Source organism: Mesitornis unicolor, unplaced genomic scaffold (assembly GCF_000695765.1).
Source record: "Mesitornis unicolor isolate BGI_N332 unplaced genomic scaffold, ASM69576v1 scaffold17645, whole genome shotgun sequence".
Lineage (NCBI taxonomy): Eukaryota > Metazoa > Chordata > Aves > Mesitornithiformes > Mesitornithidae > Mesitornis > Mesitornis unicolor.
This window is the reverse complement of record NW_010183661.1, coordinates 15,807-43,434: the sequence shown is the minus strand read 5'-3', so window position 1 is coordinate 43,434 and position 27,628 is coordinate 15,807. Positions and strand designations below refer to the sequence as shown.

The 27,628-nt window shown below is 56.6% G+C and overlaps 1 protein-coding gene across 1 annotated transcript in view; it reads right to left on the bottom strand.

The window, feature by feature from the left end:
- ABLIM3 (actin binding LIM protein family, member 3) overlaps positions 1 to 14,836 on the bottom strand; it is a gene marked incomplete at its 5' end in the record, with an annotated part of 21,657 nt that extends 6,821 nt beyond the window's left edge. The window contains 12 exons of the mRNA XM_010184232.1: positions 394 to 492; positions 1,332 to 1,461; positions 2,023 to 2,052; positions 3,012 to 3,167; positions 3,577 to 3,648; positions 4,074 to 4,132; positions 4,655 to 4,742; positions 9,029 to 9,122; positions 9,215 to 9,341; positions 11,688 to 11,800; positions 12,202 to 12,385; positions 14,699 to 14,836. Of these exons, the coding sequence (XP_010182534.1) occupies positions 394 to 492; positions 1,332 to 1,461; positions 2,023 to 2,052; positions 3,012 to 3,167; positions 3,577 to 3,648; positions 4,074 to 4,132; positions 4,655 to 4,742; positions 9,029 to 9,122; positions 9,215 to 9,341; positions 11,688 to 11,800; positions 12,202 to 12,385; positions 14,699 to 14,836 (1,290 nt within the window). The remainder of the gene's footprint in view (positions 1 to 393; positions 493 to 1,331; positions 1,462 to 2,022; positions 2,053 to 3,011; positions 3,168 to 3,576; positions 3,649 to 4,073; positions 4,133 to 4,654; positions 4,743 to 9,028; positions 9,123 to 9,214; positions 9,342 to 11,687; positions 11,801 to 12,201; positions 12,386 to 14,698) is intronic.
- Positions 14,837 to 27,628: the final 12,792 nt, after the last annotated feature.

The following is a 27,628-nucleotide window of genomic DNA, read 5'->3' as shown; positions in this document are numbered from 1 at the left end:
ATGGTCAGCTGTAGCGGATGGGTGTGGAAAGGCCTCTGGCAGACACGCTTCGGCTGTGATCCTGGGGGGAAGGCAGGGGAGGGGGCAGGCTCTCCGCAGGGGATTCATCTTCGTGTGGGGTGGGTGGAGGAAAGTTGGGAAGAGGAAGAAGAGGGATGTTGCAAGGATCAAGCAGACTCCGGGCGGCTCTGGGACATCCGGGTGGTGATGGGGAGGGAGGAAGGGTTCAAGCTGCAGGTCCTGTTTATGGATGGCCTCTACCAGGGGTAGATCCTGCTGCCAGCTGGCTCTAGGCAGGCGGTGGAGCTATGCATGCGACACAGGGGAGACGGCACATGCGGGCATGCCACAGACACGGCGCTTCCCCGGGAACCAGGGTGCTCCAGAGCCTACCTGGGATGTGGAAATGCTTGGGCGCTTGGTATGAGGTTGGAGTGGAGGACCTCACATCTAACTGGCTATAGTAGGGGGAACTGCGCCCGCTCTCGGTGCCTATGCGGTGCCGAGCAGAAGCAGCCATAAGTGACCAAGAGAGAGAACAAGAGGCAGAAGAAAACGGGAGTTAAATGCAGCGGTGTTAGAAGAGCAGGGAGTGACCCACGTGGCGGGGGTGACAGGGATGTGCATCGGGCCGTGGCCCAGGATGAGGTGTGATGGAGCAGGGAGAGATTTCCCGCATCTCTGGAGGAAAGTGGGATGCAGAGGAAACCCTGCGTGCGGGTGCTGTCACAGGGCCGCAGGCTGCCCCGCCGCCGGTGAGGGGGAAGCCGAGCGTGCTGCAGAGGCGAACGGTGACAGGCCCTTGGCAGCGCAGCGCAGGGATAGCTCAGGGAACGCGGGACCTCTGGACTTACTGACCTCGGATTTCCCCAGTCGTTCCTCACTGGCTCCAAAGGACAGGAGACACGGCACACACTCTGCTTCCCCCACAAGGTGTGCACACGTGTGTGTGTAAGGACCCCCACCTTGCAGCACTGGCTCAAACACTCTCTTGCACGACCCTCCAAGAGCTACCAGCCCCTTCACTGGACCTGGGAGTCACCTCCCTCCCCATCCCATCCTCCATAAGCCCCAGCTCAATCCTGAGCCAGGACAAAGCCCCTTGGCCTCTCCTAACTTCTCACAAGACGAGTCAGGGGAACCAGAGGATGCACACAGCACTCAGTCACCACCCCACAGCTCCTGTTGCTGTCAGCCCCCCACAGATCTCCCCAGGCCTCCTGCCTGCTTGCCAGAGGAGGGACCACCAAGGTCCTCTGGGAGAAGCAGGGGATGGTTTGAGGATCCTCAAGCATCCCCCCCAGCCTGGGGGTTGCAGCCAAAATCCTCACCTGAGCGGTAGAAATGGTGGGGGGACCTCGGGATGGTGGGGGACATGCCCTGGCGGCTGTAGGTGGGGGAGTCGATGTAGCCAGGGCTGGAGGCTCGCCTCTGCCGTGTGTCAAAGCTCTCGTAGATGTCCTGGAGACCAGGAAAGGTATGGAGAGAAGCAGGGTTAGAGCCAGCAGGATGAGAGATGAGGCAGGTCAGTGCTTCACCAGCCCTGCAGGGAGGTGTCCCATGGTGAGGGTCCTCCATGCTTGTGGCATCCCAGTAGGGCACATGCTCCATGGTGCGACGTGCCAGGCAGTGCGTGTGACCTCCTTAGCTAGAGGATGTCCCTAGACTGCCAAACTGCAGGCAGCAAAGCCCAGGGTTTGATGCCAGGCAATGGTGTCTGTCCAGAGGCTTTCGTCTCCTTGCCTGGAGATCATCCCTTTCCCCTGAGTTTGTTCCCAATTTCCAGTGTCTCCTTCCACAGGGCAAAAGCTGCACCCTGGGTGTGCTCTGCCAGGGAGGGCTGCTCACTGCTCTCCCTGGGGCCTGAAGGACAGGACCCTCCCAGATGGGTTCCCCCTCTTTCTTCACGAGGTAGCACCCAGGCAGTGGGATGTTCAGCAGAGCCCCAGTGGTCCCTGCACAGAAGGATGCCTTGCGGTGGCAACAGGTGACAGACCCCTCAGTGCTGGGTGGGGACATTACCTGTGAGTATGGGGAGAGGGTCCCCAGGGACTGGAGGCAGCAGGAGGCAAAGTGGGGGCAGAGAAAGAGAGAGAAAGAGACAGCACACAGTTAAGGGGAGCAGTGACAGACCGAGGTCCCACAGCAGCACCTTTTCCCCATGTTACAGCCTTGGCACAGCTGCCAGAGAGCGGGCTGGCAGCACAGCCAGAGTGAAACCATGGTAGGACGGCGGGTATGGAGGCCCTGAAAATGGAGATGTAAGAGATGCTGCTGCTGGCCATCACAAAGCCCTCTGAAAGGACCACTTCATGTCCCCCATCTCTGTGTGAGCTGCTCAGACCCTCTTTACTTCCATGGACTGACTGAAATCCTCCAGCAGCCCCAGCCTGGCAGTCCTGTGCCACGAGCTGCTTGGGCATCACCTCATCACATGCTTGCAAAATCACACTGACCAAGCCTGCTTCCACTTGCTGTGGTGCCAGCACCCAACAGGCGCAGTCCCCCATGCTCCAGAAATGCTGTGCCAGGGCTGGGTGGCCCAGGCCAGCCTCACTCCCCACTCCAACTAAGGAGAAGCAGGCACCTTGCACACAGGATGATTTTGGGCTGAGTTGTTGGGCTGCCCTGCCAGCCGTCTGTCCCTCTGCTGCGGGTCAGACTGCATGTCCTCCTCCTCACCAGCTGCCAGCTGTGATGGGTGAGCTCCCTGCCATGTCGTTCCCAAGGGTGACGTCTCCTCCCATGCAGTACCTTCTGTCCCTGCACACCAGGCTTGTGGCATAGGCAGGACATGGTGACCAGCTAAGGTCACTAGTGTCCTTACCCTCCAGCAGCAGCACCACACATCCCCTCCCAGTCCTCTTCCCAGTGATGGGGAACCTCCGGGAGAGGTCTTACCCCTGGTCCTGCCTCCCTGTAGTGTTCCTGCTGGAGTGAGAGAACCCACATGCAGTTTCTCCCATTGCCCCAAATTGTGGCCTGGCATTGGGCATATCCAAACTCAGTACCTCCCCATAGCTATATCTCTCCAGCGTCTCATCCGACGTATATCTGTGATAGGGCTCGTAGGAAATGAGGTCAGGACGCTGCACTTCATAGATGGCTTTAATCTTGGGAAGAGCTGCCAGGTCTTTGTAATTAAGGATCTCATTATCCACTTTAGCCTAGGGAGAGGGAGAGACAGACAGACAGATGGAAAGGAAGAGGAGGAGAGAAGGAAGGAGAGGCTGGAGCACACAGTGCGGAGCCAGCACAGAGCAGACAGAGCCCACCATCACCCCAGCAGTGGGAAGAGGTAGGAGGAGGTGCCTGAGAGGCAGCAGCAGGAAGGGGCAGAGGAGCTAGGAGGGTGGGACTGTGCCCTTCCAAGCACTCCCAGTCTGTGCCAATGGCACTGCTGACACAGTGTGCTGCTTTGGCTGGGGGCATGGCTTGTCCGTGCTGTCCCCAAACACTGGGCTTGTCCCTGGGGGATGCCTCACGCTGCAGAGCAGCACTGGGAACTGCTGCTTCCTTCCCTGGGGCTGGAGCACCCATCCAGGCCTGTGCAGATGGAGACAGAGCTGTACTTACGCAGATGACGCGGTTCGGGGAGCCGATGCTGGAACCAGGGGGCGAGATGGAGGTTTCTGACGTCCTCCTGTGCTGTGGAGGCAGAAAAGCAGAGGACAGGTAAGAGCCTGGCAAGGAAGGACCCCTGAACAGGCACAATGCTGGGTGTAGCAAGCAAATCATTGTTTTTGGGGCTGAATTTCACTCAAAGCCCAGGTCCTCTGCCCTTTCATCCACTCGCTGCTGGTGCCCATGGCTGCTGCAGGCTGCCCTACTGTTCAGCTTTGTGCCCTGGCCTCTCTCAGGGCCAGATCTGAGGTCAGACGAGTGGCCCAGCAAGACCCAGGAGGTAACTGTCCCCATGGCTAGCTGGGCATGGAGAGGTGGGGACAGAGCTCATGGCAGCCTTGGGAAGCCACCTGAGCTTGGACACTGCCACAACACCTCCAGCAGAGATTTGGGGGCAGCATCACTTGGAACGTGCCACCTCTTGGAGACACTCCTCACCCATCACCTACCTTGAGCTTTTTCTCTGCTCTGGCCGCCTGCTTGCAGATGGGGTGCCACACTTCAGAGCCTGCAACGTGGCAAAGGGAAAGCGTTTCAGCTCCACACACAGCTCACCCCCGCTGCTAGGGATTTACTGTGCCAAACGAAACCCTCACCCTTCTGGTGCTGCTCACAGCATAACCTGGATGGGAGGACTGGGGTGTGGTGGAGAAGGGGTCCTGGACAACATCCCCTGGGGCTGGGGAGAGGGGGGAGCCCATCACCTTGTGCCCATCCCAGCCTCGATTCACTGGACACAGAGCAGGGATGCATCCAGACATGCCCGGCAGTGCTGGGAGACTCACAGAGAGCAAAAAGCTGCTGCTGAAGAACAAAGTCTCCTCCAGCTCAGTGGCAGGGAAGGTTTCATGGAGAGAAATGGTTGCCACATGACCCAGGAAGAACACAGGGGCTGGGGAGCAGCGGAGAAGGGGTCTCTGGTGTTGCTGCACAGACCTGAACCCCAAACACCCTCTGGCCAGCACACCTCCACACAGCCACCCAAAATGTGGGGCAGGAGAGTCCCTCTCCACCACAGTGGGAGCCCTACCTGTGAGGTACATCTCCTCTCCTTCTGTGAACATCTGGTGGCAGCGGACACATCTGGCACAGGTGGGGTGGTAGTGCTTCCCTCCTGCCTGCAAGGGCGAGCAGAAAAGAGGGGCCCCTGAGCAAGGCAGGATGTGGTGACCTGCTCGTGTCCCTGGGGGTAAGTCGCCCTGGCATCACTTGCTGCTGCAGACAATGACAAGGTGAATGGGACAAAACTGTCTGTGGTGGCCTCGGAGACCACCACAACATGCAGAGAAAATCAGAGACATCACTAATGCTTCTGACCTGCTGGACTACGAGTCAGACTGGACACCTTCTGCTCTCCTTGAACTGTCCAACACACAGGAAAGCAGAGCCAGGAGGTCCCAAGCCCTCAAGGAAGGTACCCTAAAACCTCATCCTTAATAAATTGTCCTTGCACTGCGGAAATAACCAAGACCCTCTGCAGTGATGCTCAGCCAAGCAACCATGCTTTGCACCAGCTCCTTCTCTCTACAGCTCTGAAGAAAAACAGCAAATTTGGCCGAAGATGACACAGCAGTAAAGGGAGAAGGACGACCCCAAAGATAAACCTTGCAAAACACAAGCTTCCTCTTGCTCTCAGACCATTCCTGGCTACCATTGCCTGCCCCTCTCCCTCAAGAAACTTCTGTGAAGCCAAACTTAAGCGCTGGCAACAGCTGAGCAGGAGATGGGCTGTTCCTCTTGCTCTTTGACAGGGATAACAGCTTTAATTGGTAGCTTGTTTCCACTCAAAGTGTCTGCTAGCATTTCAATTATAGGCTCGTTTTCTGGGCTGGGAGGCAGGAGCTGTCTCAGGGCAGGAGGAGTCTGGGCTGCACTGTTAGAGCTTGACCTCAAAGGACATTTTACTCCCATAATAATCCAAGAGAAGAGAAAAGATAATTTAAGGCAGCAGAAGGAAGATGAGGCTCTGGCTGACAAAGAGGAGGGTTATGATAGAGGGGGCTGAGGCCAGTTTGAAACAGGGGGGATCAACAGGAAAATCTGTGCGAGGATAACTGAGAATCTGCCAGTTGATGGCCCATAAAAATCAAGCTGGAACACAATGTCCTTGGGGTGCAGATGGCAGCCAGTGGCTTTTTCCCTCCAGTTTATGTCAAAGATGAGTGGAAGATTTTAGGGTAGGCAGGGGAGAGAAGTAGGAGAGTTTGCACCCCTCTTCCTTTCATTGCAGTGCACCTCAGTCCAGGGAGGGGACAGCTGTGTGCCCCAGGCACCTCCTCACACCAGCTGGCAGCAGCACAACATAGTCTTGGGCTGGCCCAAGTGAGCCCCACAGCCCACACAACCTGCTTCACATCCAAAAGCTGGATAACATGGCAGGAAAGTCATGGGTGGGAAGGCTGGAGACTCAGACCCACCATGAACGCAGAGGACCAGCAAGGAAGGCCCCAGCCCCAGTACCCCAGGCTCTCCAGTGGGACAGGAGAGGTCCCCACAGCCGCCCCAACTGCAGCCCCCCACGGCAGGGTATTGCGTTGAACAGTGCAGGCACCCACCAGCCACTGCTGCGCACCCAGGACAGGCACGCTGAGCTGCGTCAGTCGGAGGAGACAGCTGTAAATGCAAGGAGAAGAGATGGAAAGCAACCCAGCCGAAGCCCAGCTCCTAAACGCTTTGGGCAGGTGTGCCTGCAGCTCCCCTTGCTTGTATTTCCAGCTGACCGGAGACAGCTAACGTGGGGGACACTGGGCACCTCTCCCAGTCCTCTAAATCTGAGATGGGTTTGCTGCACTTGGACCCTCTTCATACCCCCAGTGGCTTCGTGTGCTGACAGTGAAGAAAAAAAAAGCAGTATTTTCCTATCTAGACTATATGGGCTGCTGTCACAGGTCAGACCATGCTGGAAGGGGATGATGCTTTGCAAATCTGGGGGTGTAGACATGGAGCAAGGCTGGCTGCTCCCTGGGGGCACGTACCAGCTCAGTCCCAACTTTAATTTAATGCAGACCTTCTCCAAAAACACCCAACACCTGCCACTCCCCCTTGAGGAGCAATTCCAAACCATGCACAAACCTTGTTCCTTTTATATTGGTTAAAATTACAGCTCATAAAAGGCTGGCAGAGGCTGTGAGGGAAGAGACCTGCTCGTTATCACTTGCAGTCCCTTAAAGACTCATTAATCATCCAAGCCTGGCTGCCCAGCTCGGAGCGCTTGGAAAAGCCTGGAGGCTGCCGGGATAGCACCAGAAAGCTCCTTAAGGTCTAAAATTATTTAAAGGCGCCCTTTCCATTTCACGCTCTGCCGGAGAAGACAATTAAAGCCTCTGGTTTTACAAGAGATCATTCAACACTGTGAGTAGGCATGTACCTGGGGAGGGTGGGCTGAGCCCTGGCTGCAGGGATGCAATGGGTGCTCTAATGTCCTTGCCTGGCACAGCCCCCTGGCACCCAAACTCTCAGCTCCTTGACAGTGCCCCTGGGCTATCCCTGGCCTGCAAGTGGGCTGCCACCACCCGCACGCCTCTCATGCCCTGCAGAGCTGCTTTCTGTCTGTCTCCTCAGATGTGCAGGGGCAGGAACATCTTACATTCCTCCTGTGGTTGCACCAAGTGAGGAAAACCCCAAGAGTGGTGCAGCAAACGGCTCAGAGGCAGTGGTGCTCGCTGGTGCTGGCCAGACCAGCAGCACAGCCTCCAAGTCCAGGGCAGGGGTCCCAGGTCCCCTCAGGCTCCTCTCACCCACTGAACATCCCATACCTGTAACACCCAGCCCTGCTGGGGTGGCTGAGGATGCTCCTGTCCTGGCAGAGGGTTACTGGGAACCAGACAGCCCCAGGGGAGCAGTGGCAGAGATCTGATGTCAGGGGAGGCTCTGGCTTCACCCTGCTCCACTCAGACTTTTGAGATAAAGTGGCCCCATGATGGGCAATGGGCCCACGGGAGCCACTGCAGCACTAAGCTCACAGCAGCCAGTGCTGGGGCTGCTGCTGAAGCCTGGAGTCAGCAGAAAGCCTTCCTAGGCATAGGCAGCAGGGAAGAAGAGGGAGAAGATGGTAGAGGGCTCCTGGCACCTGGGTCCAGCTTCAGGAAAGGTTCCCTGGCCAGGCTGGGTGCTCTCAGATAGCAGGACCAGGGCAGGCAACCACTTCTTGGTAGGATGTAGGTGAAACAGGTGGAACATGTCCTGGAACAGCTCACAGCAGGCTGGAGACCTACACAGCCCACAACACCTGCAGTCTGGCTTGCTGTGGAGCCACAGCACCTCTGATTTTGGGATACAACTTCCCATCACTGCTGTCTGGAGATAGCAGAGGTGTGGGTGCCAAGGGAAGGTCTCAGGAATGACTGAGCACACTTTCAGCATTGCTGCCTCTCTACACCACCACAGCCCAGCCCCAAACCATCACCAGGAGGCCTAAAAATCACAACAGGTTTCATTTTGACATCTTTCTCTTTGCCTCCTGAGCCTTTAGTTTATCCTCAAACCAGATTTTCCAGCTTTTTTGTTTTTGTTTTTGTTTTTTGTTTTTCCTCTCCCCCTGCAAACATTGGGGTAGAAACAGAAACCATGACAGGACACCTCACCTCCAGGAGCAGGAACCATAGGAAGGACTTGACTGCCTGGCTGATGAGAAAGACCAGCCCTGATGGACGTCTCTGTCCCTCCCTAACACCAACTCCTACTCCCCTCACCAGCTCCACCATTGCCCAAAACATCCTTCACAGCCACCTGCACCCATGCCTTGCTGTGGGGACCCCATGGGATCCCAGCATCCCTCAGTGGCTCTGCCAGAGCAGGTCCTGCTGGCCAGCAATGTGATGAGCAAAGCCTCCTCTGGATTTGGCCTGGGGAAGGGGCCCCCCTGCTCTGGTTGCTGCCCTGTGAAGGGGGTGGCAGTCTGCGGGCAGGGTGCTGCAGCCCCTCGCCCAAGCTCCACAGCAGGCAGCCGTGCTGGATGTGTTTCCAAGGCAACCAGCAGGCTGCCGGCACAGGGATGTGCTCAGAAGCTGGGCTGGGGTGAGCGTGGTGGGGACACGCCACAGCCAGGCACAGTAGCAGCTGGTTAAGGCGAGCGACCCCACATCCTGGGCTCCAGACACATCCCAGCATGCAGAGGCTACTGCATGGTCAGGCTGCTGCTGGAGCTCCAGTACCCAAACCACCTCTCCAGAAGCCCGCAACATGGTGGTGCTCCTTCTCCTACTCTCATCCTCCACAGAAGGTGGTCAAACTGTGCCCACACACCCGTCGCAAGAAGAGCCACGGCCCTGAGAGACTGAGGATAGCATGACAAGGGTGGAGGATGATGAAACTCCCACACCTCCCCACAGCATGCACCTCAGGGTGGGATGCACACAGTCCCTATTACAGACCAGGACAGGGTGGCCACAGCCCCGGGACTCACCTCCAGGACCCTGCCGCTGATGTACCGGTCACAGGTCTCGCACTTGATGCCAAACTGGGCATGGTAGTCAGACTCACAGTACGGGACACCGTCCCTTCGAGAGAGGGAGGAGAAGGGAGCGAGTTATGGATGAGCCAGACTGCACATCCCTCAGACCAAACCTGCTGCTGGCACAGCGCCACTCACTTGCTGATGTACTCGCCGGTGAGGATGATCCCGCACGTTTGGCACTTGAAGCAGCTGACGTGCCACTGCTTCTCCAGGGCCAGGAGGGACTGGCCTTGCTTGATCTCCTCCTTGCAGCCTGCACATTCTGGGGGAACAGAAGGAGCGGGGAGCACATGGGACCACCACAGATCTCCAGCATGGCAGGAACACCCACATCTGCTGCCTCACACCAAGGCACCCTGGCTGTGTAACCTAGTGCACCCCTGGCACCCAGAGGAAGCCCTGCCCCAGATGACCTCCTTTTTTAGGGAATTCTGTCATCATAAAAACCCTGCTCCTGAGATGACTTTAAGGGACAACCACATAGGGATCACTTCTTTACGGAAATATGCCACCTCTGCTTGTTCCCAGCAAAGGAGCCAGGAGGAATGCCTCCTGCTGCAGCTGGCACCTCTGAGGCACCGCTGGCATCCAACACCCCAGCCAAGCACCCACTGCTTCAGCTGGGGCGAGTGCAGGGGCTGCCCAGGCTGTACTGCTCTGACAGGTCCCTGGGGGCTCCCCTCTGGGGTGGGAACAGTGAGAAGTGTCCGGCAGTGAGTGCAGCAGAGGAAGGGCTGTGCTCTCCGGCAGCCGCGTCCGGCCCCACTGCAGTATTTACGAGACTCCCTTCCTTCCCTGCTTCCCCTGGCTCGCATCAAGGCTGGGAGCAGGAAGCACATGGGCCTTGGACCCTTGACCTTGACTCCTCCTCATCCTTTTCTCCCCCTGGGCAGCAGGTTTGTCCAGATAGGGTTTCTTCTTAACCAGGGAGGTGCAGCAGCACCCACAGGCAGGCATTTCCACTCAGCCTACTCCCTGGAAGCTCTGCACCAAGTTCCTGCCCACCGGACAAAGCTATGAGAAGGATTTTTGACCCCTGGCAAGAAGCAGGCAGGCTAGTTGGGCTGCACCAACACCCATTCCCTCTCTCACACAGGTCCTGCTGGCTTTTGAGCTGCTTGCAGGGCTGGGGCTGCAGGGAGAGGCTCAGCATCCTTCTAGGGATGTCCTCCCCACAGAGTGCACCGGTGTTGGCTCCAGCTGGTGTGTGCCATGCCATGCCTCCTGGGTGGCACTGCCAGATCACATCCAGGCAGGAGGCTATGTCTGCCTGCAGCTGCCTGTGAATAGAGCATGGCGCCCTCAGGTAACCCGGCACTGCAGACTGGGGAGGAGCGCTGGTGGGAAGGGGAAGGCAGAAGAAGGCAGGAGAGAGGCAGAGCGTGTGGCTGCCCTTTCCCTTCCCAGCCACAGGAGACGGCAAGGAGCTGCATCTGGCCACAGCCTGCCTCTGGGCAGCTCCGGGTGCAGATGGGGGAAGCCCTGTCCTCTGGCTGGGGCTCATTCAAACCCCACCACATCCCCTAACTCCATTGAGGCCATGGTGAGAGCTGAGGGGAGGCGGGTTGAGGGGGCTTCCATGGACCCATCAGCACCGACTCAAAACTCAATCCAAACAGCCACCACCAGTGCCACCACGGTGACCAAGTGACAAGGACCATGGGTGACACCACGGTCCTGGGTCTGGCTGCAGGACTTGGCTCCAGGCACTGATGCACCAGGGCTTGCTGAGCTGCAGCAGCAAGGCCCCTCCAACCAGCCCCCTCCATGGCTCAGCCTGCTGACAGGGCAGAGTTTGGGCACAGCTCCCAGCTCTCCCTGCCATCTGCCCACACATGGCGCTGAGACAGCTCCCCTGGGACTTCACAGCAGTATATGGGAGACAGCAAAGCATGGACCACAAATTAACACTGCAGTCCTCTTGCTCTGATCATGGGCTGAAGTGGGCCCTGAGTGCAGCAGCTCTATGCCTCAGGGATGCTCTGCCAGCCCCCAAGCACAGTACCCACAGATGCTTCACAGCGACCCAAGGCAGAGAGTCAGTGGGAAGGAAAAACTGGAGGAGGCAAAGCATGGCACAGAAGTATTCCTAGGAACAACCTGGGGTCAAAACTATGGCCAAATCCATCCAAAAGAGCCTGTCCACTGCTCTTGCTGAGTTTTAGCTTGGGTTCATCAGTGCAAGGGAATGAGCGTAAGACGCCTTTCAATGCTTGTAGAGGCAGTAACGCCAGCGTTGGGAAAGACAGGCAAGCAGTCCTGCAGTTGGCACCTGGACACAGACCTTGGTGCAGCTGGACACAAAGCATCTGGGCACAGCCTCAGAGCAAACCCGGCCCCAAAACCTCCCTGCTGTCCTAGACAGTGCCTGCCAGGGTGGTGGCACCTGCCCAGGTCACAAACAGGCCAAGGGAGTTTCCAAAACCAGCAGTGACCTGCAATCCTGGGTGGAGCCGTGGGACTACCTTGTTTCTCCTCCGAAACCTCTGCTAATGCCCATGGCTGAATGCAGCCCCAAAGCCCATCTTGTCACTCAACCAAGCAACACCCAAGGGTATGTGGTCCCTCTCATTGCAGCTATCACATAACACAAAGGCAGTCAACTTACGGCTGGGCCCATGGATCTTGATGGGTTTGGTGCTGATGAGAGAGTGAGAGCAGTTTTGGCAGACACAATCCTTCCCGCTGAACGTCACCTTGTCTCCAATGGGGAATGGCTTCCTGTGGCCAAGGAAAGGTGGAGAGGTGTAAGCCACTTGCTCCCCTCCATGCATCTGGGGCTGCCCATGAGTTCCTTCCCGAGGGGCCAGTGGGACCCATGGCAATGGGGAGCAGAAGGGCTCCAGGCAAGAGCTACAAGGGGAGGCAGCGAGTGTTCACATGTGCTGGGGCAAAAAGACTGAGGTGGGCATTCAGACCAGTCTCTGGGCTACAAAGAGAGCAGTCGGAGACATTTCATTGTCTCCCAAGGGTTTCCACTACAAAAACACAGAGGAGGTGCCTGCTGTGGTGCCGAATGAGGGGCTGTGGGTGAATGAACAGCCCTCTCCCTGGTGCACGACCAAGGGCTGCACAGGGCTTTTGCAGGGGGTCCTGTACCCTCAGTGATGGCTTCAGCTCACCTGCAGGTGCTGCAGACGAAGCACTTGGGGTGGTAGGTCCTCCCCAGGGCAGAGATGACCTCTCCGGTGATGAAGTCCCCGCAGCTGTCGCAGCGGGTCCCATATAGCTGCTGGTAGTCATGGGTGCAGATGTACTCCTGGTTCTTAAAGAAGAAGCCCGACTGGGCCAGGTCGCAGCCGCACACTGTGGAGGGAGGACACGGTCCCGTCAGGGGGGCAGCGGGCAGATCCCCCTCGGGATCTCTGGGACCAGCCCTGCTGCCTCCCCAGCAGCGGTCCCAGGGCATCCCTGAAGACGCAGCTTTCTGCAGGCATCTCGGAGGGTTTCCCTTCCCACCAGGCGCGCTGGGGCCTTCCCCCAGCACCACAAGGTGTCAGTGTTGGGCTGTGCGGGGTGCAGGGCTGGGCTGCCCGGCCAGGGCTGGGCGCTCTCAGAGGAAACCCGATTACCGGGAAGGGAACCACTGCACAAACAGCCCGGGGGGGCCGTGGCATCCCCTCCTGGACGGGGCTCAGCCTCTCTATTAACAGTCTTAGGGTGTCAGGAACCCGAGGACAGGACTGGCAAAGAGTTGGGCATGCCCTAGGGACAGTTGGGGAGAGGTGTTCTCAGCACCCTGGGGCATGGCCATCTCCACCCCTTGGCCTGGACATGAAGCCATGCCCTAATGGGAATTAATGGGAATGGGTGCTGTGACACATTGGGGTTGGTGCTCTCACTGCTTGTTTTTCCATAGGTGTCCAGCCCAATCTCACTTCCTTCCCTGCAGTGGGAACCGTGGGTGGTGCACAGCTCATCAGAGTAATCCAAGGAGACATGGCAAGCCCTGGCCCCTAGTGTCATTTCCCTCCTACATCTTCTCCATCCAGAGAGACCTCTTGAAAGCACCAGACCCTGGAAAGCACCTCAGGAGTGGCACAGAGATGAGGTCCTGAGGCCTTTGCACGATGCCCCTCACCAGTCCTGCAAGGTGAGAGGGTAGAAGGGGGAACTACAGAGCAACTGGACACCCGCTGGCACAGTCCATCTTGGTCTCTGCTTTACTCTTCACCCCTGAGCACCCATGTGTCCTTGTCCTCACACACTTCACCTGCAGGCCAGCCCACAGAGCAGCCACCCTCCAAAAACAGCCTGCCAGCGCTGTCAGTGAGGAGGGGACAGGCCACCAATTCTGGGACAACATCAGGAAGCAAATACAAGAAAAAAATGAGGCAGGTCTGGGCCCCATTTGCTGTGGGACCCCAGAGCACATCCCCAGGGGATGCACCAGCCATGCCAGGCTCCTGGGGACACATTAGGGACAAGCCGTGAGACTGGCGTAAGAGCTGGCAGCAGCCAGCCAGAGGTGGCAGGGGGTAAGAGCTGTGAGGTAAGGTGAGACAGGAGGATTTCCTCTCATTATTTATTCCCTTTCACTGCAAAATCAGGCAGTGAGCACTGCCAAGCTCTCCTTGCCGCTCCTGGTCCCTTTGAAGCCGGTGGCTGTCTGAGCTCTTAGTCTGGATGCGCAGCTCCTGCTAGATCCTGCACATTGAGCAGGGAAGGGCCTGGGCACAGTGCACTGAGCGGGCGGGTCAACTCGGAGGGCAACCTGAGACCCTCACCCCCTTTCAAAGACTTGGGGCTGCAGGGTGGGGACAGCCCAGGGGTAGAGCCCCCTCCAGCCAGACCCTTCTAGGGGAGGAACAGTCAAGCATGGCCAAAGGGACAGAGATTTATGTTCTGCTTGGCAGAAGCCTGGAAGACCAGAGACCTTTAAAAAGCCCTGGTTATGAGATGCTTCACAATCTACAGAACCAGCCTCTGGCCTGGTTGAGAGCAGCTGCTTTAATAAATGCACTAAGGAGCCCTTCAGCATGAGCTCTTATACAGCTCTGCAGCTCTCGTGCTCAGGGAGGATTGGAGCAACCTCCCCTATTTCTGCCAGTCCCTGGGGGCTGCTGAGCCCCAGCTTCAGCACACAGCACGACACAGACATGGACAACGCGTGACACCTTGGTCATATCCCACGCGGGGGTGGCAGTGATCTGTCACCCACCCCCAGCCCTGTCAGGAGCTGCTGCGGGCATCTCCCCCGCCTTGCTGCCTCTCAGCCAGGCTGGTGACACCTCCTCCTCCTCCTCTTGATTTAGGGGCAGGCGGCTGAAGGATGAGGTGGCCCTCTCAGAGCACAGATGGGCTGTGGGTATGTTTAGGACCAGTGCAGCACAGGCTGATGGCATTCAGGCAGCTCGCGGAGAGTGACAGTGCTCATATCTCAGCCACCCCTGTTCACAGCCCACTGGCTTTGGCATCATGCAGCAGCATCACCATCCCATGCCATTACCTCCTTGACTGCATCGCACCACATCCATCCTTATGGGGAGGTAACACCTCCAGGCGTGTGACGCCATCTCAGTGGGTCAGGTAGGTCTGTCCCCAGCCTTTTGCTTTCCAGACTGCACCCAGGGCTGTGGGGCAACTTGGCTACCAGCTCTTCAGGTGACACCATCCTACCTTGGCAGGTGAAGCAGCGGATGTGGAAGTGATTGCTCTGGACACGCACCACCTCGCCCTTGCACGTGTCCCCGCAGCGGTAGCACTGGATGACGCTGGAGCTGCTCCCGGGGGTGTAGGGGTTTTGCTGATAGGGAACTGCTGGCAGAAAGGAGGGAGGGGAAAAGCGAGAGAAGGGAAGGGTCTGTTAGCAATCAGGACACAGCTGAGCATCATGGCACTGGCCTCAGCTGGGCAGCTGCAGAAGAGCCTTCCGGTGACAGCAACACAGCAGTGGGACATAACACCATTGCTAAGGGCAAAGGATGGCTGAGATTGTGCTGGTGTCTAGTGACTCTGTGCTGGGTGCCATCCCTGTCTGGATTCAAGGTTTTAAAGAGCCGCTACCTGTGTTTGGCTCACAGCTCTGCAGTCCTAAGTGTTGTGCAGTGCAAGTGCCCAAGGAATGCTTTCTGATCCTGCATGGACACCAGGTCACCTGCACCATCACCCCAAAGCCATGCAGAGCTCCCCAGATGCAATCCTATCTCCTAAGCAGGTGCAGAAGGACAACACAGGGACCAGCTACCCACCAGCTCTGCTCTGCTCTGCTCTGCTCAGCCCTCGGGCAGTCCTGGCTTGCTGCTGCCCCACTCAGAAACACGCCTGTGAGCACCAATTTGGCAGAAGCATGGGACAGAACTGTTGTTTTTTGGAGCTTCCACTTGTTTGGTTAGGAACTGGATGAAGAATGTAATTTTTCAAGGAGCTTTCAAGCATCACAGCAACTGATTGATTGGTGCTGGTGGGACTCTCGCCTGCTCGGCAAGGAGCAGCATCCCAGCCCCACTGCTCCTTCTGGAGCGGCACCGTGGCATGTGCGGGCTCTGTGCTGAGCTGGGGGCCACAGGGGTGCAAGGGGCACCATGGCTTCTCTGGAGCGACAGACAAAAGCCAGCCCTCTCCTGGTGCAGACGGTCCTGGGACTCACCTCCACTCCTCATCCCCCTCCAGCAGCTCCACAGACCACCACGGAGAGCTGATGCTCTGCGGCCTCGCCCAATGCTCCAGGGTAGGAATCATAGGGAGCAGAGGGGTCTTTCTACTGTCTCAGCACAATCCCCAAACACAGAGAAAACATTTTTAGAGATCAGCTCCTGCTTTCCCTGCCCCACCTGCAAGCACATGGGCTGCTCGCAGGAGCTCCGTGCGGGCTGACACCATGCAAACCGCTGCAGGCAAGGGCCAAGCAGCAAAGGACTTGTTTGCTCTAAGATTTCAGAGAGGTTGCAATTTGGGCAGCTCAAACAGCAAAGGGCAGGATTTCAATGGACCAAAGACTTTCTGACCCAGTGCTGAACTGCATTCCCAGGAACAAGAGAAGAGGCTGATTGAAATCTGGTACAAGAACTATCTCCAGAGCAGGGAGGAAGGGACACAGGACAGAGGAGATCACTCGTCAGAGAGGCTCCTCATTCACCATGGGGCAGATCGTGTGACAGGGAACAGAAACAGCCCATTATTGGCTTCAAAAGCAAAGAAAGAGAAGTCAAAATGACATTGAGACTGTCTCACAGCAAAATCCCATCCCATATGCCAAGTGCCCCGAGACACACTCTATGGACGTGCAGCACTGCTCACCACTGGGAAAACTGAAAGACCTTCTCTGACCGCTGCTCCATCCCTGAGGGAACCCAGCCTGACCCCAACAGGATCTCCCGAGGCTGGAATAAATGGGCGATCTCTTCTGTAGGGGTCTCCAGCAGAGCAAGAGTTACAGCACTGAAACTTCCTCCCACGCACCCCATGCTCGCACTCGCACCCTCGCCCGGAATGAAGCTGAAGTCAAGCCCTGGGACACAGCCACGGCAATCCACAGAGCTTGGAGAGAAAAGCAGGAGGGATGGGGGATGAAAGGCTGGGAGTTAATCAACACTTAAACAAACATTAATAATAAAAAAGAGGAAGAGGAAAAAAATAAAAATTAATGTCAAAAAATCCAAGCATCACTTATTCCCAGCTTCTGGTCTCTAGGGGAAACTTCTTGGTGTCCATAGCAACACATGGCCAAGCCCCTGCTGGCAGGTCTGATGGGAGGGAAGGCAGAGGAAAAGGCATCGAGGATGGAAGAGATGCTCAGAGCTGCGCTACACTGCTGGCAGCGATGAAACTGATACGGTCACTCCTATTCATACCCATGGAGATGGGTCAGGACCCAGCTTAGGGCACCATCACCCTCCCGCCGGCCAGCTTTATTCAGCACTAAGCCGAAAGCTCCCTGATTTGCGATTAACCTCCGGCCCATGCTGGAATTTTGCTCTGGGAACATTAATGCATTGTTTTGCTGGGGCTCTGCTTGTTTTTGAGCAGGCAGCTGCCCGCCTCGTGGCCTCATGCAGGAAGTATTACACATCGCAACACCCCTGAGCAGAGGGACAGCTGAGCAGGGCAAAGCTCATTACACCAAAATAAGCCAGTAATAATGTAAGTAGCATTAGTGGCCTCACAGGCCGAGATACAGCAGTTGGGGTGAAGGGGTGGGAGCTGCCCAAGGAATGCCTTAATCTCACCCCAGTTTGCTCCCGCTTTGGCTGGTAGAGCGGGAAATTAAGCTGGCTTTGCTCAGCAATTAATGCATTTGTGCTCTGCAATGCCACACAGAGGGCTGCCCAAAGCCGGCTTCCTGCAGGGCTGTGCCCAGGTCCCGGCTCGTGCTGGATCCAGAGAGGCTGAGAAGCCACGGTGGCCACAGCTGGGCAGCGAGCTGCTGTGTGGGGCTGCATGGACATGCAACGGATTTCCCACTGATCCGGATTAAGGTGGCACCTCCGGTCAGGGATCGGTGCCCTGCACAACCTTAGGGACAGACAGCAGCAGCCCTACGCAAGCAAGGGACCTTGCAACCTGGTGGGGGGAGAGATGGTGCCCCCAAACACCACCCAAGGCTGCAGAGAGGAGCTCTGATCCCTGGCAGGGCAGAGGGACCTTGCTGAAGAGATACCCCAAGCTATGCTGCCACACACAACCTGCAGGTTCCTGCTGGACGTCCCCAGGTAATTCCTTCTTCCCTCCCGCAGCTCCCCTTTCCGCTCCAGAAGGGTCAACAACCTTGTTTGCCTTCCGGTCCTACCCGCACCATGTCCCAGCCCCTCGCCGAGGAGCAGCAGGACGGCTGAACACTGAACCTTTACACTGCCAGTGAAGCACTTTGAGCTCTTCAGGAGATGGGTGCTGATGGGAGATGATCCCCATCTACCTTGGAGGCTGGCAGCTCAACACCTATGCAAATAACAGGGCACAACACCCCAGGGTGACCCAGGACCAAAAGGCTGATGCAAAGCAAGCTCCATCAGCTGCTTGGGACCCAAACACTACAGCAACACACCCCACAAAACCAAGTTTCCAGAAGCATAAGCTGCAAACAGGCCACCCAGGGGCATTTACAAAGATCCACATTCCTTACTGGGATCAACCCAGGTCCTGCTGGTTTCCCTCCACATCCCACTCTCAGCCCTATAGCACTCCAGGAAGTTCAATTATGTAGAAACTACTGCAGGTGGAGTTTGCATCATTAGCAACAGGTAATTAGAAGCTCCCACCCAGCCTGCCCTGACACTCTGTTTGCTATCAGCATGTTTATGAGACAGCATCTCCACAGGGGGATGGGGAGGCCTGATTTAATTAATTACCAGTAATTAATATTTGCACAATGCTTGGAGAGCCACAGGTGAAGGGGACTGTGGAAAAGCAAAGCATTCGTCCTTTAATTAATAATGAGAGGTGGTGCCACCATGTGAAGCTGAGGTGGGTGGGTGCCGAGGGTACTGCAGTGAGGTGTGAGCAAGTGGGTGCTGGCTGTGTTTGGGGAGATGTCCCTGATGGGTGCTTTGTGCGTGCCTGGGTAAGATCCAAGTTTGAGTGGATGTTGGGGGAGCAGCAGCATGTCAGGGAAGACAATGCTGTCAGGTGCCCTCACACCTCCATGGGGCTGAGCCCCCTTCCATCAGCCGCTGCCTCCCACCCCTCTTTGCTGCCTTGCAGTGAGCGATTCACTACAGTCATCCCCTGCACGCTCCCTCTGCTAACTGGGGCTGTAAATCCTCCTCTCACAAAAACCCACTGGGGGTGGTGGGACCTTGTGTCCTGATGCCATGGCACTGGGCGAAGGTGAGGAGGGGACCAGGAGTGTGGTGAGGGCCAAGGCAGCTCAGGAAGAGGAAGCCCAGCCCTGCCAGCACACTAGCCCGGGGCGGCAATGACTGGCCAGAAAGGAATTTTGCTGTAAGCACTGGAGGCTGAGGGAGAGGCTGGGGTGAGGCACTGGTGATGGGACACAATGTGCTGGGCTTGGGGCAGAGAGGAGGGGGCACAAAAGAAACCCCTGCAGGGATGCAGAGAGGGAGAAGTGGTGCTCCAGGAACCCACATCCCAAATCTTCTTGCAGCAGCAGGGATGTAGGGTGACCCAGCGAGCTTCGAGCCCTGCAGACGGTGAGGGCAAGGCGGAGGATTTCCCCTCCAGGCTGGAGCTGTGCTGCGTCCCAAAGGCAGTCAGGAGGAAGGGTGGGAGCACCAGCGGCTGTGGGATATGGGTTTCTCATCAGCGGTGGGGATGAGGGCTCCTGCCTGCTGTCCTGCAGTGGCCAAAGAGCTCGGCCACAGCCATGAAAACTCCTTGGGGAGGAAGGAAAAGATGGGATTGGAGCCAAATGTTACTGGTGCCAGGGATGGGCACATGGAGAGCCACAGCCGGCCTGTGGGGCTGCCTCTGGCCCAGGCCTGTGGGAATGAGCCTGCTCTGGCCACCACGGCTCCCTGCTGAAAAGGTGATTGTGCGGAAAGGCATTTGGGGCTGTCGGCAGCAGACTGCTGGGTAAGGGGCACAATACGGGTACGTGCACTCCGCTGTGCTGTTGGCTCAGTTGAAAGATCAGCAAAATCATCCCCAAAATAAAGGAAGGGGGCAACAGTTGGGATGTTCAGCTCGGGTGGTGAATCTGATGCTTGCTGTGTCAACTGCATGGCCATCTCTGTGCTCAGGGAGCTGGTCACTGCTTTCCATCAAGCTTCAGCAGATAAAAGTAATTTTGATCAAGGAAAAAATTATATATTTACCTTTGGTCAAAATATTTTTTCTTCTGATCTTTTCCTTAAGTAAAATCCAGAAGTGGCACATGATTCCTTACTTAATATTTATGTTTTTAAGCTGGGGCAGGCTGAGTGTTCCCAATAAAGGCATGGGCTGAGTGCAGGTATCACAGTTCTGCTATGGGATAGTTTGAGCCTGGAGCATCTCCGGCTGCTTGTCCCAGTGTTTGCATCACATCCATTGCTGTCCCTATGTGCGCAGCATAGGAGGGGGCTGTGATGGGTACTGACAGGGAGTGGGGCAGCATGGGTGGGGAGCAATAGGGACCATTCACTTTACATGGACCACGCACTGAGGTATTTCCAAGTCATTGAAAACAGTCCTGTTAGTCAGCATGGAGCATCGTGCCGGCAGGATTACGAACCCACGCCAGCCTCTCCTCTCCCAGCTCGCAGGCAGAGCCATCTGCGGCTTACGGCTAAAAACCCTCCACCGTGTCACAGCTTCTAATCTAGCCCTAGGCTTCTCTAATTAAATCATGACCAATTATTACTTCCACCTGCCTCATGCTGTCCCCTTGCCTGCCACCACCATCACTCCTGCACCACATCACCTTCCTTGGTGTTACCGGACACAAACAAGATGTGGGTGCTGCAACGATGGCAGGAGAGCTGGGGTGGCAAATGCCAGCACAGGCAAGGGCGGGTGGTTGCAGGCAGCAGGACAGGGCTGGGATGGGGATGCTGGACCAGCACCAGCATCAGCATCGAACAGGGGAGGGAGTCCTCTTATCTGGGTACCACGGGGACCTGAATGAGCATGGCTGGGTATCACAGAGGGTAACACCAGCTAAGCTCTGTGCAGGTCCTTTCTTTGCAGAGTTAGGAATGGAGGCCAGGTGGTGTGGGCACAACCCAGGGAGCTGCAGCACTGTGCTCTGCACCGTGCAGGATGTGATGTCCCTGCAGAGGGGTGGAGGGGGCAGAACCAGCCTCTCCTCTTGCTCTGCACCCCAAGTCCCCAGCACCGTGCTAGGATGCAAAGCAGCCAGTGCTGGGGGTGTTCCCCATGCTGCAGTGGTTCCCCAGAGCTCACATCAAGCTGGAGCTGGGAGGAGGCAGCAAACTATCACTATCACACAGACTCAAGGGGTGGCAGCTGCTGTGGCTGGCCAGTGACGTGGCAAGGTGCCCAAATGGGTGCCAAAGCCTCGTGCAAACAGCGAGGGCATGGCAGGACCATGTGCTGCGGTGGGGGGACACTGCTACCACTCTGAAAAGAGAGAGGAGGGGGGTCAAAAACACAGTCAGAGGAGACAAAGGAGAAGGAAAAAGAGAAAGAGGGAAGAAGAGAAGCAGAAAAGGAAGAGAAAAAAGGAAAAAAGATAGGGCCATGAATAGCGAGGGCCATGAATAGTGAAGGCCCTGCCTGCACAGCAATTTGTTTCTGGCTGCGTTCATGGAAATTATTCTCCAAACGTGAGTGCTGAGGAAGCCGGTGATTGTCTCCTGGCACTGACCCGGCTGCCAGCAGCTGCCTGTCCTGCCTGCAGGATGTTTACTTCCCTAGTACGGGCAGGGCTGCAACGAGCCCGGGAAACCCAAAGACCCCGCTGCCGGCTGGGGCTGCTGCAGGTTTTACCTTTTCCCCTGAAGAAACCTGCAACCCCTGGGGAACCCCCCTGCCACCGCCCACCCCGGCCAGCAGGGCCATGGGGTGTGCTGGGCAAGAGGCCCCGGGATGGCCCCACTTTGCTGAAAGCACTGACTGCAGCAGTCGTGATTTTTCCAGATTTTCAAGAAAAAGAAGAAAAAGTTGGTCTTCTAGTTCTTGCAGCCTTCACTTCCTAGCACAGAACCACCCTTTAAAGTTTAATCATCACTCACCAGCCTCTGCTACTAAATAAATGAAGAAGCGGAGGGCTTGGTGGGCGCGAGCCTCCACTGCCTGGCAAGCGTTGCGGCACTGGGTCGGCGTCTCTGGAGAGCTTCACTGACACCTTCCCTTTCCCATGAGAGCCCTGCCGGGATGGCTATGTGGGCACTAGAGGGGTCAGGAATGTGGCTATGAACCCCTGTGCATGGGAGCTTGGGGTGCAGAGAGCTTGGGAGAGGGCTGCAGCAGGGCAGGAGGTCTTGCGGTGTAACCCTGGAAGATAACACGTTAGGAGTTCAGCGTGTGCGGTTGAACACACGTGCTTGCAGCCACATTAGTGCATGGCTTGCGTGGTATGTATGTGCCCTCCACGCCGACTGCTTTTCTCCCATCTCCGACAAGCACTGCCGGGGTCTTTTTTCCCAGATAATACTTGTGCAGCTTGTCATGGCAACAAGATCTCCTTGAACTGCAGTTGCAGCCAGGATGCCTGGTGCTAGCACATTTGCCTGTCTGCAGACATCACGGAAGCCCCTTCCAGCAGAGATCTGGACTCCACAGACCCCCAGACTAGGTGCGACTGGGACCCTCGAGGGAGGGCAGCAGCCTACCTCCCTCCACCAGGCTCCAGCTGCCCCCCAACTGGGATGCAGCCAGGAGTTGGGGATTTTTTTTTTTGTGATGACTAACAGACGGCACCAGACAGTTCCTCCCATTTCATCTCCTCCAAGAAGGGTCTGTGGGGTACTCAGCCCCCCTGCACTGGGCCAGCTGCCCCCCACCTTGTGCATGTTCACCCCCCAGCAGCAATTTGAAGGAGGAACGGAAGAACTGGGTGATGTGAGAGAAGGAAAGCTGTGCCTCCTGCAGCCCCCTCCTCACAGGCAGGGGCTGGGGTTGCTCAGACACTCCGAGGGCAGACAGATCCCTCAGCACCCAGTGCACCATATGTGAATGCACTGCAGCTGCCTCTACATCTTTCACGGCATGCCCAGCCTCCTCAACAGGCATGGCATTTCCAGCAAGTGTGGGGCTGGAGATGTAGGACTCAATGGGGAATCGCAGGCTCCAGGAATGGCAATAAATCTCCAAAAGGCACAGCTCAAATTTCACAGTAACTGTTTAATTCCCCTCCCTATTATCCCTGGGAATATTTTAGCAGTTCTTGGTGTCTTGGGGAGAGGAAGAGAAAGGATAGATTGCATTTTAATTAATAATGGCTAAAATGCATGGCTGCCCAGGGCAGAAGCTGTGGTGAGCCTGGAGGAGAGAGCTGTGCTGAATAGGAGGACAACGTGGCAGTTCCCAGGCGCTGGAGGGCTGGCACTGGGTCCTGCCCTGGGGTGGCTCCAGCAGGACAGTTGGGAGCAGACCCCCATTGCCAAGCAGAAGCAAGGGTGCCCTGCATCTCTGCAAGCCAGGTGGCTACTTTTCTTCTTCCCCTTAAAACCTTTGTGAGGACATTAGCTAGTCACAGCCATGGAGTGCTTGTCAGGCTCATGAAGGAGATCCAAAACAGCCCAGAGAGGGAGGAGCTGCCCCGATGGTGAGTGGCAGTCATCTGCATGGACAGCTCTGGCTGCAGCACCTGGAGGTGGCTACGGCTCTTGGTTGCAGGGCACCAGCGAGGACCGTGACAGTCCCAAGCACGCTTTTGCGCTGAGCAGGACTGCTCCTTGCTAGTGCAGCTCCCCAGCATTTGGCTATCGAACTGCTATCCAGATCCACTGCAGTGGTATGAAGCCCACACCAGCAACTTAGGACTCACAGTGTTGGGAAGTCAGATGCTTCCTCCACCATGTGGGATATGCATCTCCATCCCCTGAAGGCTACAAGATGACTCCTGCTGCCATCTCTGCCAGGTCTCCCACCCCCTGCAAGAGCAGCCTGGCTGGGAAAGCACCCTGGTTTGTGTGGGTATCAGGTGCAGCAGGGTTGGAGGGGACCAGATCAGAGCTGCGCTGGCCCCATGAGCAAAGCCCCCAGGGTCCCGAGGTACCACTGCAGCACAGCTGGACCAGATCCCAGTGGCACTGCCCCCCTCACCAGTCACCATAAGGTCCCTACACAAGGCACTTCCACCCCAAGCTTGGGTGCCTGGTGGCTTTGGGTGCCACAAGCCACTCCTCACAGGATGTGCGAGGCTCAGAAGGGCTTGATTCGGACACCCCAAAGCATCCTGCAGCTCCCACGGCCGGGGTCAGGAGCCCATGTGCCATCCATGGTCTGGGAGCCAGACAAGCTGTGCAGCACTGCACAAGCTGATGCAGGGCCAGGGAGCTAGGTGGAGTCACCTAGGAGTGCAGGAAAGTATTGATTTGCTTTGCTTTCAGGAAAAACGGAGCAGTGAAGCCGTGGGGAAGAGGGGGTGAGAGACACGTGTGTGCAAGCTGAAGGAGAGATGGAGGATGCAGGCGGCAAACAGGCGTCCCCAGAGACCGAATTCAGAGCACACGCACTGCCCAGAGCTGTTCTCTCTCCTCCTCACCCCAGCAGAGACGACAGAGGTGCCTCACCACCGCGGGGTACACACGCACTCAGACACCCTGAGCAGATGCCTGCACGCATGCACACCAGCTCCTCACTCGGGAGGCTGCTAAGATGCTGGATCCGGGCCCAGAAAGCCAGAACAGGTCCCTCTTGAGGGACTGTCTCTCGATTCAGAGGGTCAGCCACAGTTTAGGAGGTCTGAAGAAGCAATAAGCAGCAGAAGTGAGGCCCAGGGTGATGCAGGAGCCAGCGGGAAGCTACTGAGAGCCCCCAGCCTCAGGCTGCACATCCCAGCCCTGCATCAGGGCAATCACAGCACTTGCCAGGAGAGGCAAGACCAGGCTTCTACGGTGCTGCACAAAGCCCACCTTTTTATGCCCCAAAACAAGACAATCTGGCCAGGGGTACAGAGAGAGCTGACAAACACGCTCCTGCCCTCTCGCTCCCACGCGCATCGCTCTGCAGCGTCCTAGCCCTGTCCCACAGCCGGAGGCATCCCCTGCCCACCGCATACAGCCCTGGCACTGTGCCGGAACTGCTCCTGCTGCCAGCGTTTGCTGTTGCTCCCACCGGCCACTGCCTCCCCAGCAGATGTGCAGCACTATCCGAGATCAGCATTTTGGGCTGCCACAAGGTTTAGTTGAGGCGGGCGAGGAGGGATCCCTGCTGAGAGGCTGAAGATGGGATTTCATCCTTACATCTGGTTCAGCTTAAAAGAAAAATCATGCCTGAGCTACTATAGATACAAAGAAATTGTGTACGAGGAAGGGGGCGTGAGGAAGATGAGTGCATCCTGCACACAGACACTTGGCACATCCATGGTGTAATGGGTCCCAAAGCAGGGTGAGAACTACTCTAGGACAGGGATCTGGGCCAGCACAAACCCATCCAAGCAGTGGAGGAGATGTGCGGCAGCTCTCAGTTGCACTCTGCAGATCCCAGGTGCAGGCAACGTCCCTGGAGGACACCACGCTGCAGCAGGCAGCCAAGTCCTTGGTAGCAGCCTCCCTCTGCCCTGCTGCTGGACCCTGCCATCCCCAGGGCATGCATGCTCCATAGGGTGATGCACAGTCCCAGCCCCAAATCTCCTGTGCAGTAAGATGCTGCAGAGCCAGCATGAAAGCCTTCCCCACATCCCTTCTTCCACTGTGGCCATCCTGTGACATCCCCCTTCCTCAGTACACATGGCCACTGCATTCCACCCACTCTCTTGGTACAGGGCCAAACTGGAGCTGCCAGCCTTAGCAGGGAGGTGGAAAGAGCTTCAGGCCACCCCATGACTATGTGGGTTCCCCCAGCCTTCTCCTCCCCACTGCTGCCCTTGGCTACCCCCCCCCCTCATGCTCCCGCCCACCTAGGGTGATGCTGGCTGGCGTGGTCTTGAGGGAGGCAGCGAGGAACCGGCTGGAGCCCATCTCCTCCCTCAGATTTAATTCATGAGGCGTGACAAGTGGGTGAGCTGCAGCCAGTCAAACAGCTCACCCAGCAGCCTCAGACAGCGAGAGCGCAGAAGCCGTGGGGTTGGACCCTGCCCTAGCCCACATGATGCTATTCCCTGCTCTACCTAGGCTGGACAGGTCTGGGGGCTCTCTGTGAGCAGACATCCTTGGGTCCTAGAGTCAAGGGGTGCCAGATCTGCATGGTGGAAGAGACTAAACTTGAGATCCTCGCCAAAAGATGAAAACCGTTAGCTCGTCATTTGCTGAGGCCAAATTTCCTGCTAAATAGAGGCTGTGTTCAGTGCTGGGAGGCAGTCCGTGCTGTGTGGGAGTGCAGTGAGCCTGGGGGGACTCTTCTGTCCACCACCAAAGCCCACCCACCATCACCAGCCAGGGATGCAGCAGCTCGGATGAGCTTTAGCAGGAGGGATCTGTCCTGGCCAAAAAAGAAAAACAAAACAAAACAAAACTCAGAAAACCTGAACTCCCCCTCCCCCAGAAAGCATCAAAGGGGCTTTCTGAGGAAGGAAAAGGGCAACGGAGCTGTCAGATGGTGTCCGACACAGTGGCATCTCCTGCTGGGCCTTGGAGGGGGCTATGGAGTCAGTGCCAGGGTGTCCGGGACAGGACTGACACAATGGAAACATTCAGACTGGTTCCTCGCACGCACACGAACACGTCGGAGACAGCCAGGACAGAAAGGAGCTTATTTCTGGCTGATGCATGGAGGGATTTTCTGTTTGCTGCTGTGTTTTGTATTTGCGGCTTCCCGTATGGAAATGCTTTTTCCCTTTAACCTCCACCCACAAGCCCAATGGATTTTGTTGCAGTTTTCAAAACATATGGTGCATACATCAAAAACATAAAGGATGCTATATTTAAATTATTACAAAGCAAGCCAGGAGCCAGCATTTTTAAACTAGGGCAGCATATGAGAGTGAAAAAATGTGGGGATTTAGGATTTTCTACACCAGATCAGAGAAACAGCCCCGTTAGATGAGATAGAGCCAGGTTGGCAACCCGCCACCTTGCAGCAGACTGTTGCTCACAAAGTCTGGTACCCACTTTTGGGAGGAAAGGTGGGCCTGCGCAGCTGCACCCTGCACTTCCGGAGAGACCCGGTGCTGTCGAGCCCAGCCCCTCTCTCCCCTGATCATTTGGTTTCACGTCCAGCCAGTACTTGGCAAGGTTTGCATGCGATGCTCTAGAAAGTCAGCCCCAAACCATAATGCACTGAGCTCATTTCTTCCTGGTTTCTTCTACGAGCAGTTAATTCCCTGATGGGCTGAATACCTCCTGTATTACTCCGCTAATCGCTCTGTGAGTAGCATCGTTTATCTGGCCAACAGAAGCACTGCAAGGAAGAGAAATTCTTGCCTTCTGCAAGCGCAAGTTAGCAGACCAGAGGCTCCTCCATGTCATTTCTCCAGGCTGGAGCTTGCTCTCCTATTCTGTAGGGTGCACTACACTCGCTTGGTTTATTTTAAAACCATATTCACGCTGGCATTGTAACTCCAACCTGGGAGACTGCGTCATAGCCAGGGAATGAGGGGTGGCGGATTTACTATTTTTAACTCCTTCTACCCCAGGGAGGGAACTGAAATCAAATCTCCATCCAGAGACACTGTATAGGTATTAATGCAATGAAATGGGAATTTGGACTGGAGGTGACAGCTGGCAAAGTGAGCACTGGCGTCACAGAGGTGACAATCTCCCCATAAATAGGATGCATGGAAGGGGTATATGTTACAGAGCAATCTCAGTGCCACCAGTGCATGCTCAGAGGGACGGGAGGATCAAGACCAGCTACCCCCCAAGCCAGTCCCATTCCAGAGGATGAATTACAGCTCAGGGATGGTGGCAAAACACCATCAGAAGCTTCCCGGCAGGCTCCAAATTCCTCTATCCACTCTTATATCCTGGGAAGGTGCTTTCTAAAACAACTGGGATCTCATCAGCTGTCCTCCTGGGAGGGGAGCACCCCAACCCAGGGCTGCAGCGTGAGGGGCACTGCCACATCCCCCTGGAGCCCTGCAAAACCACCAAACTGCCTGCAAAC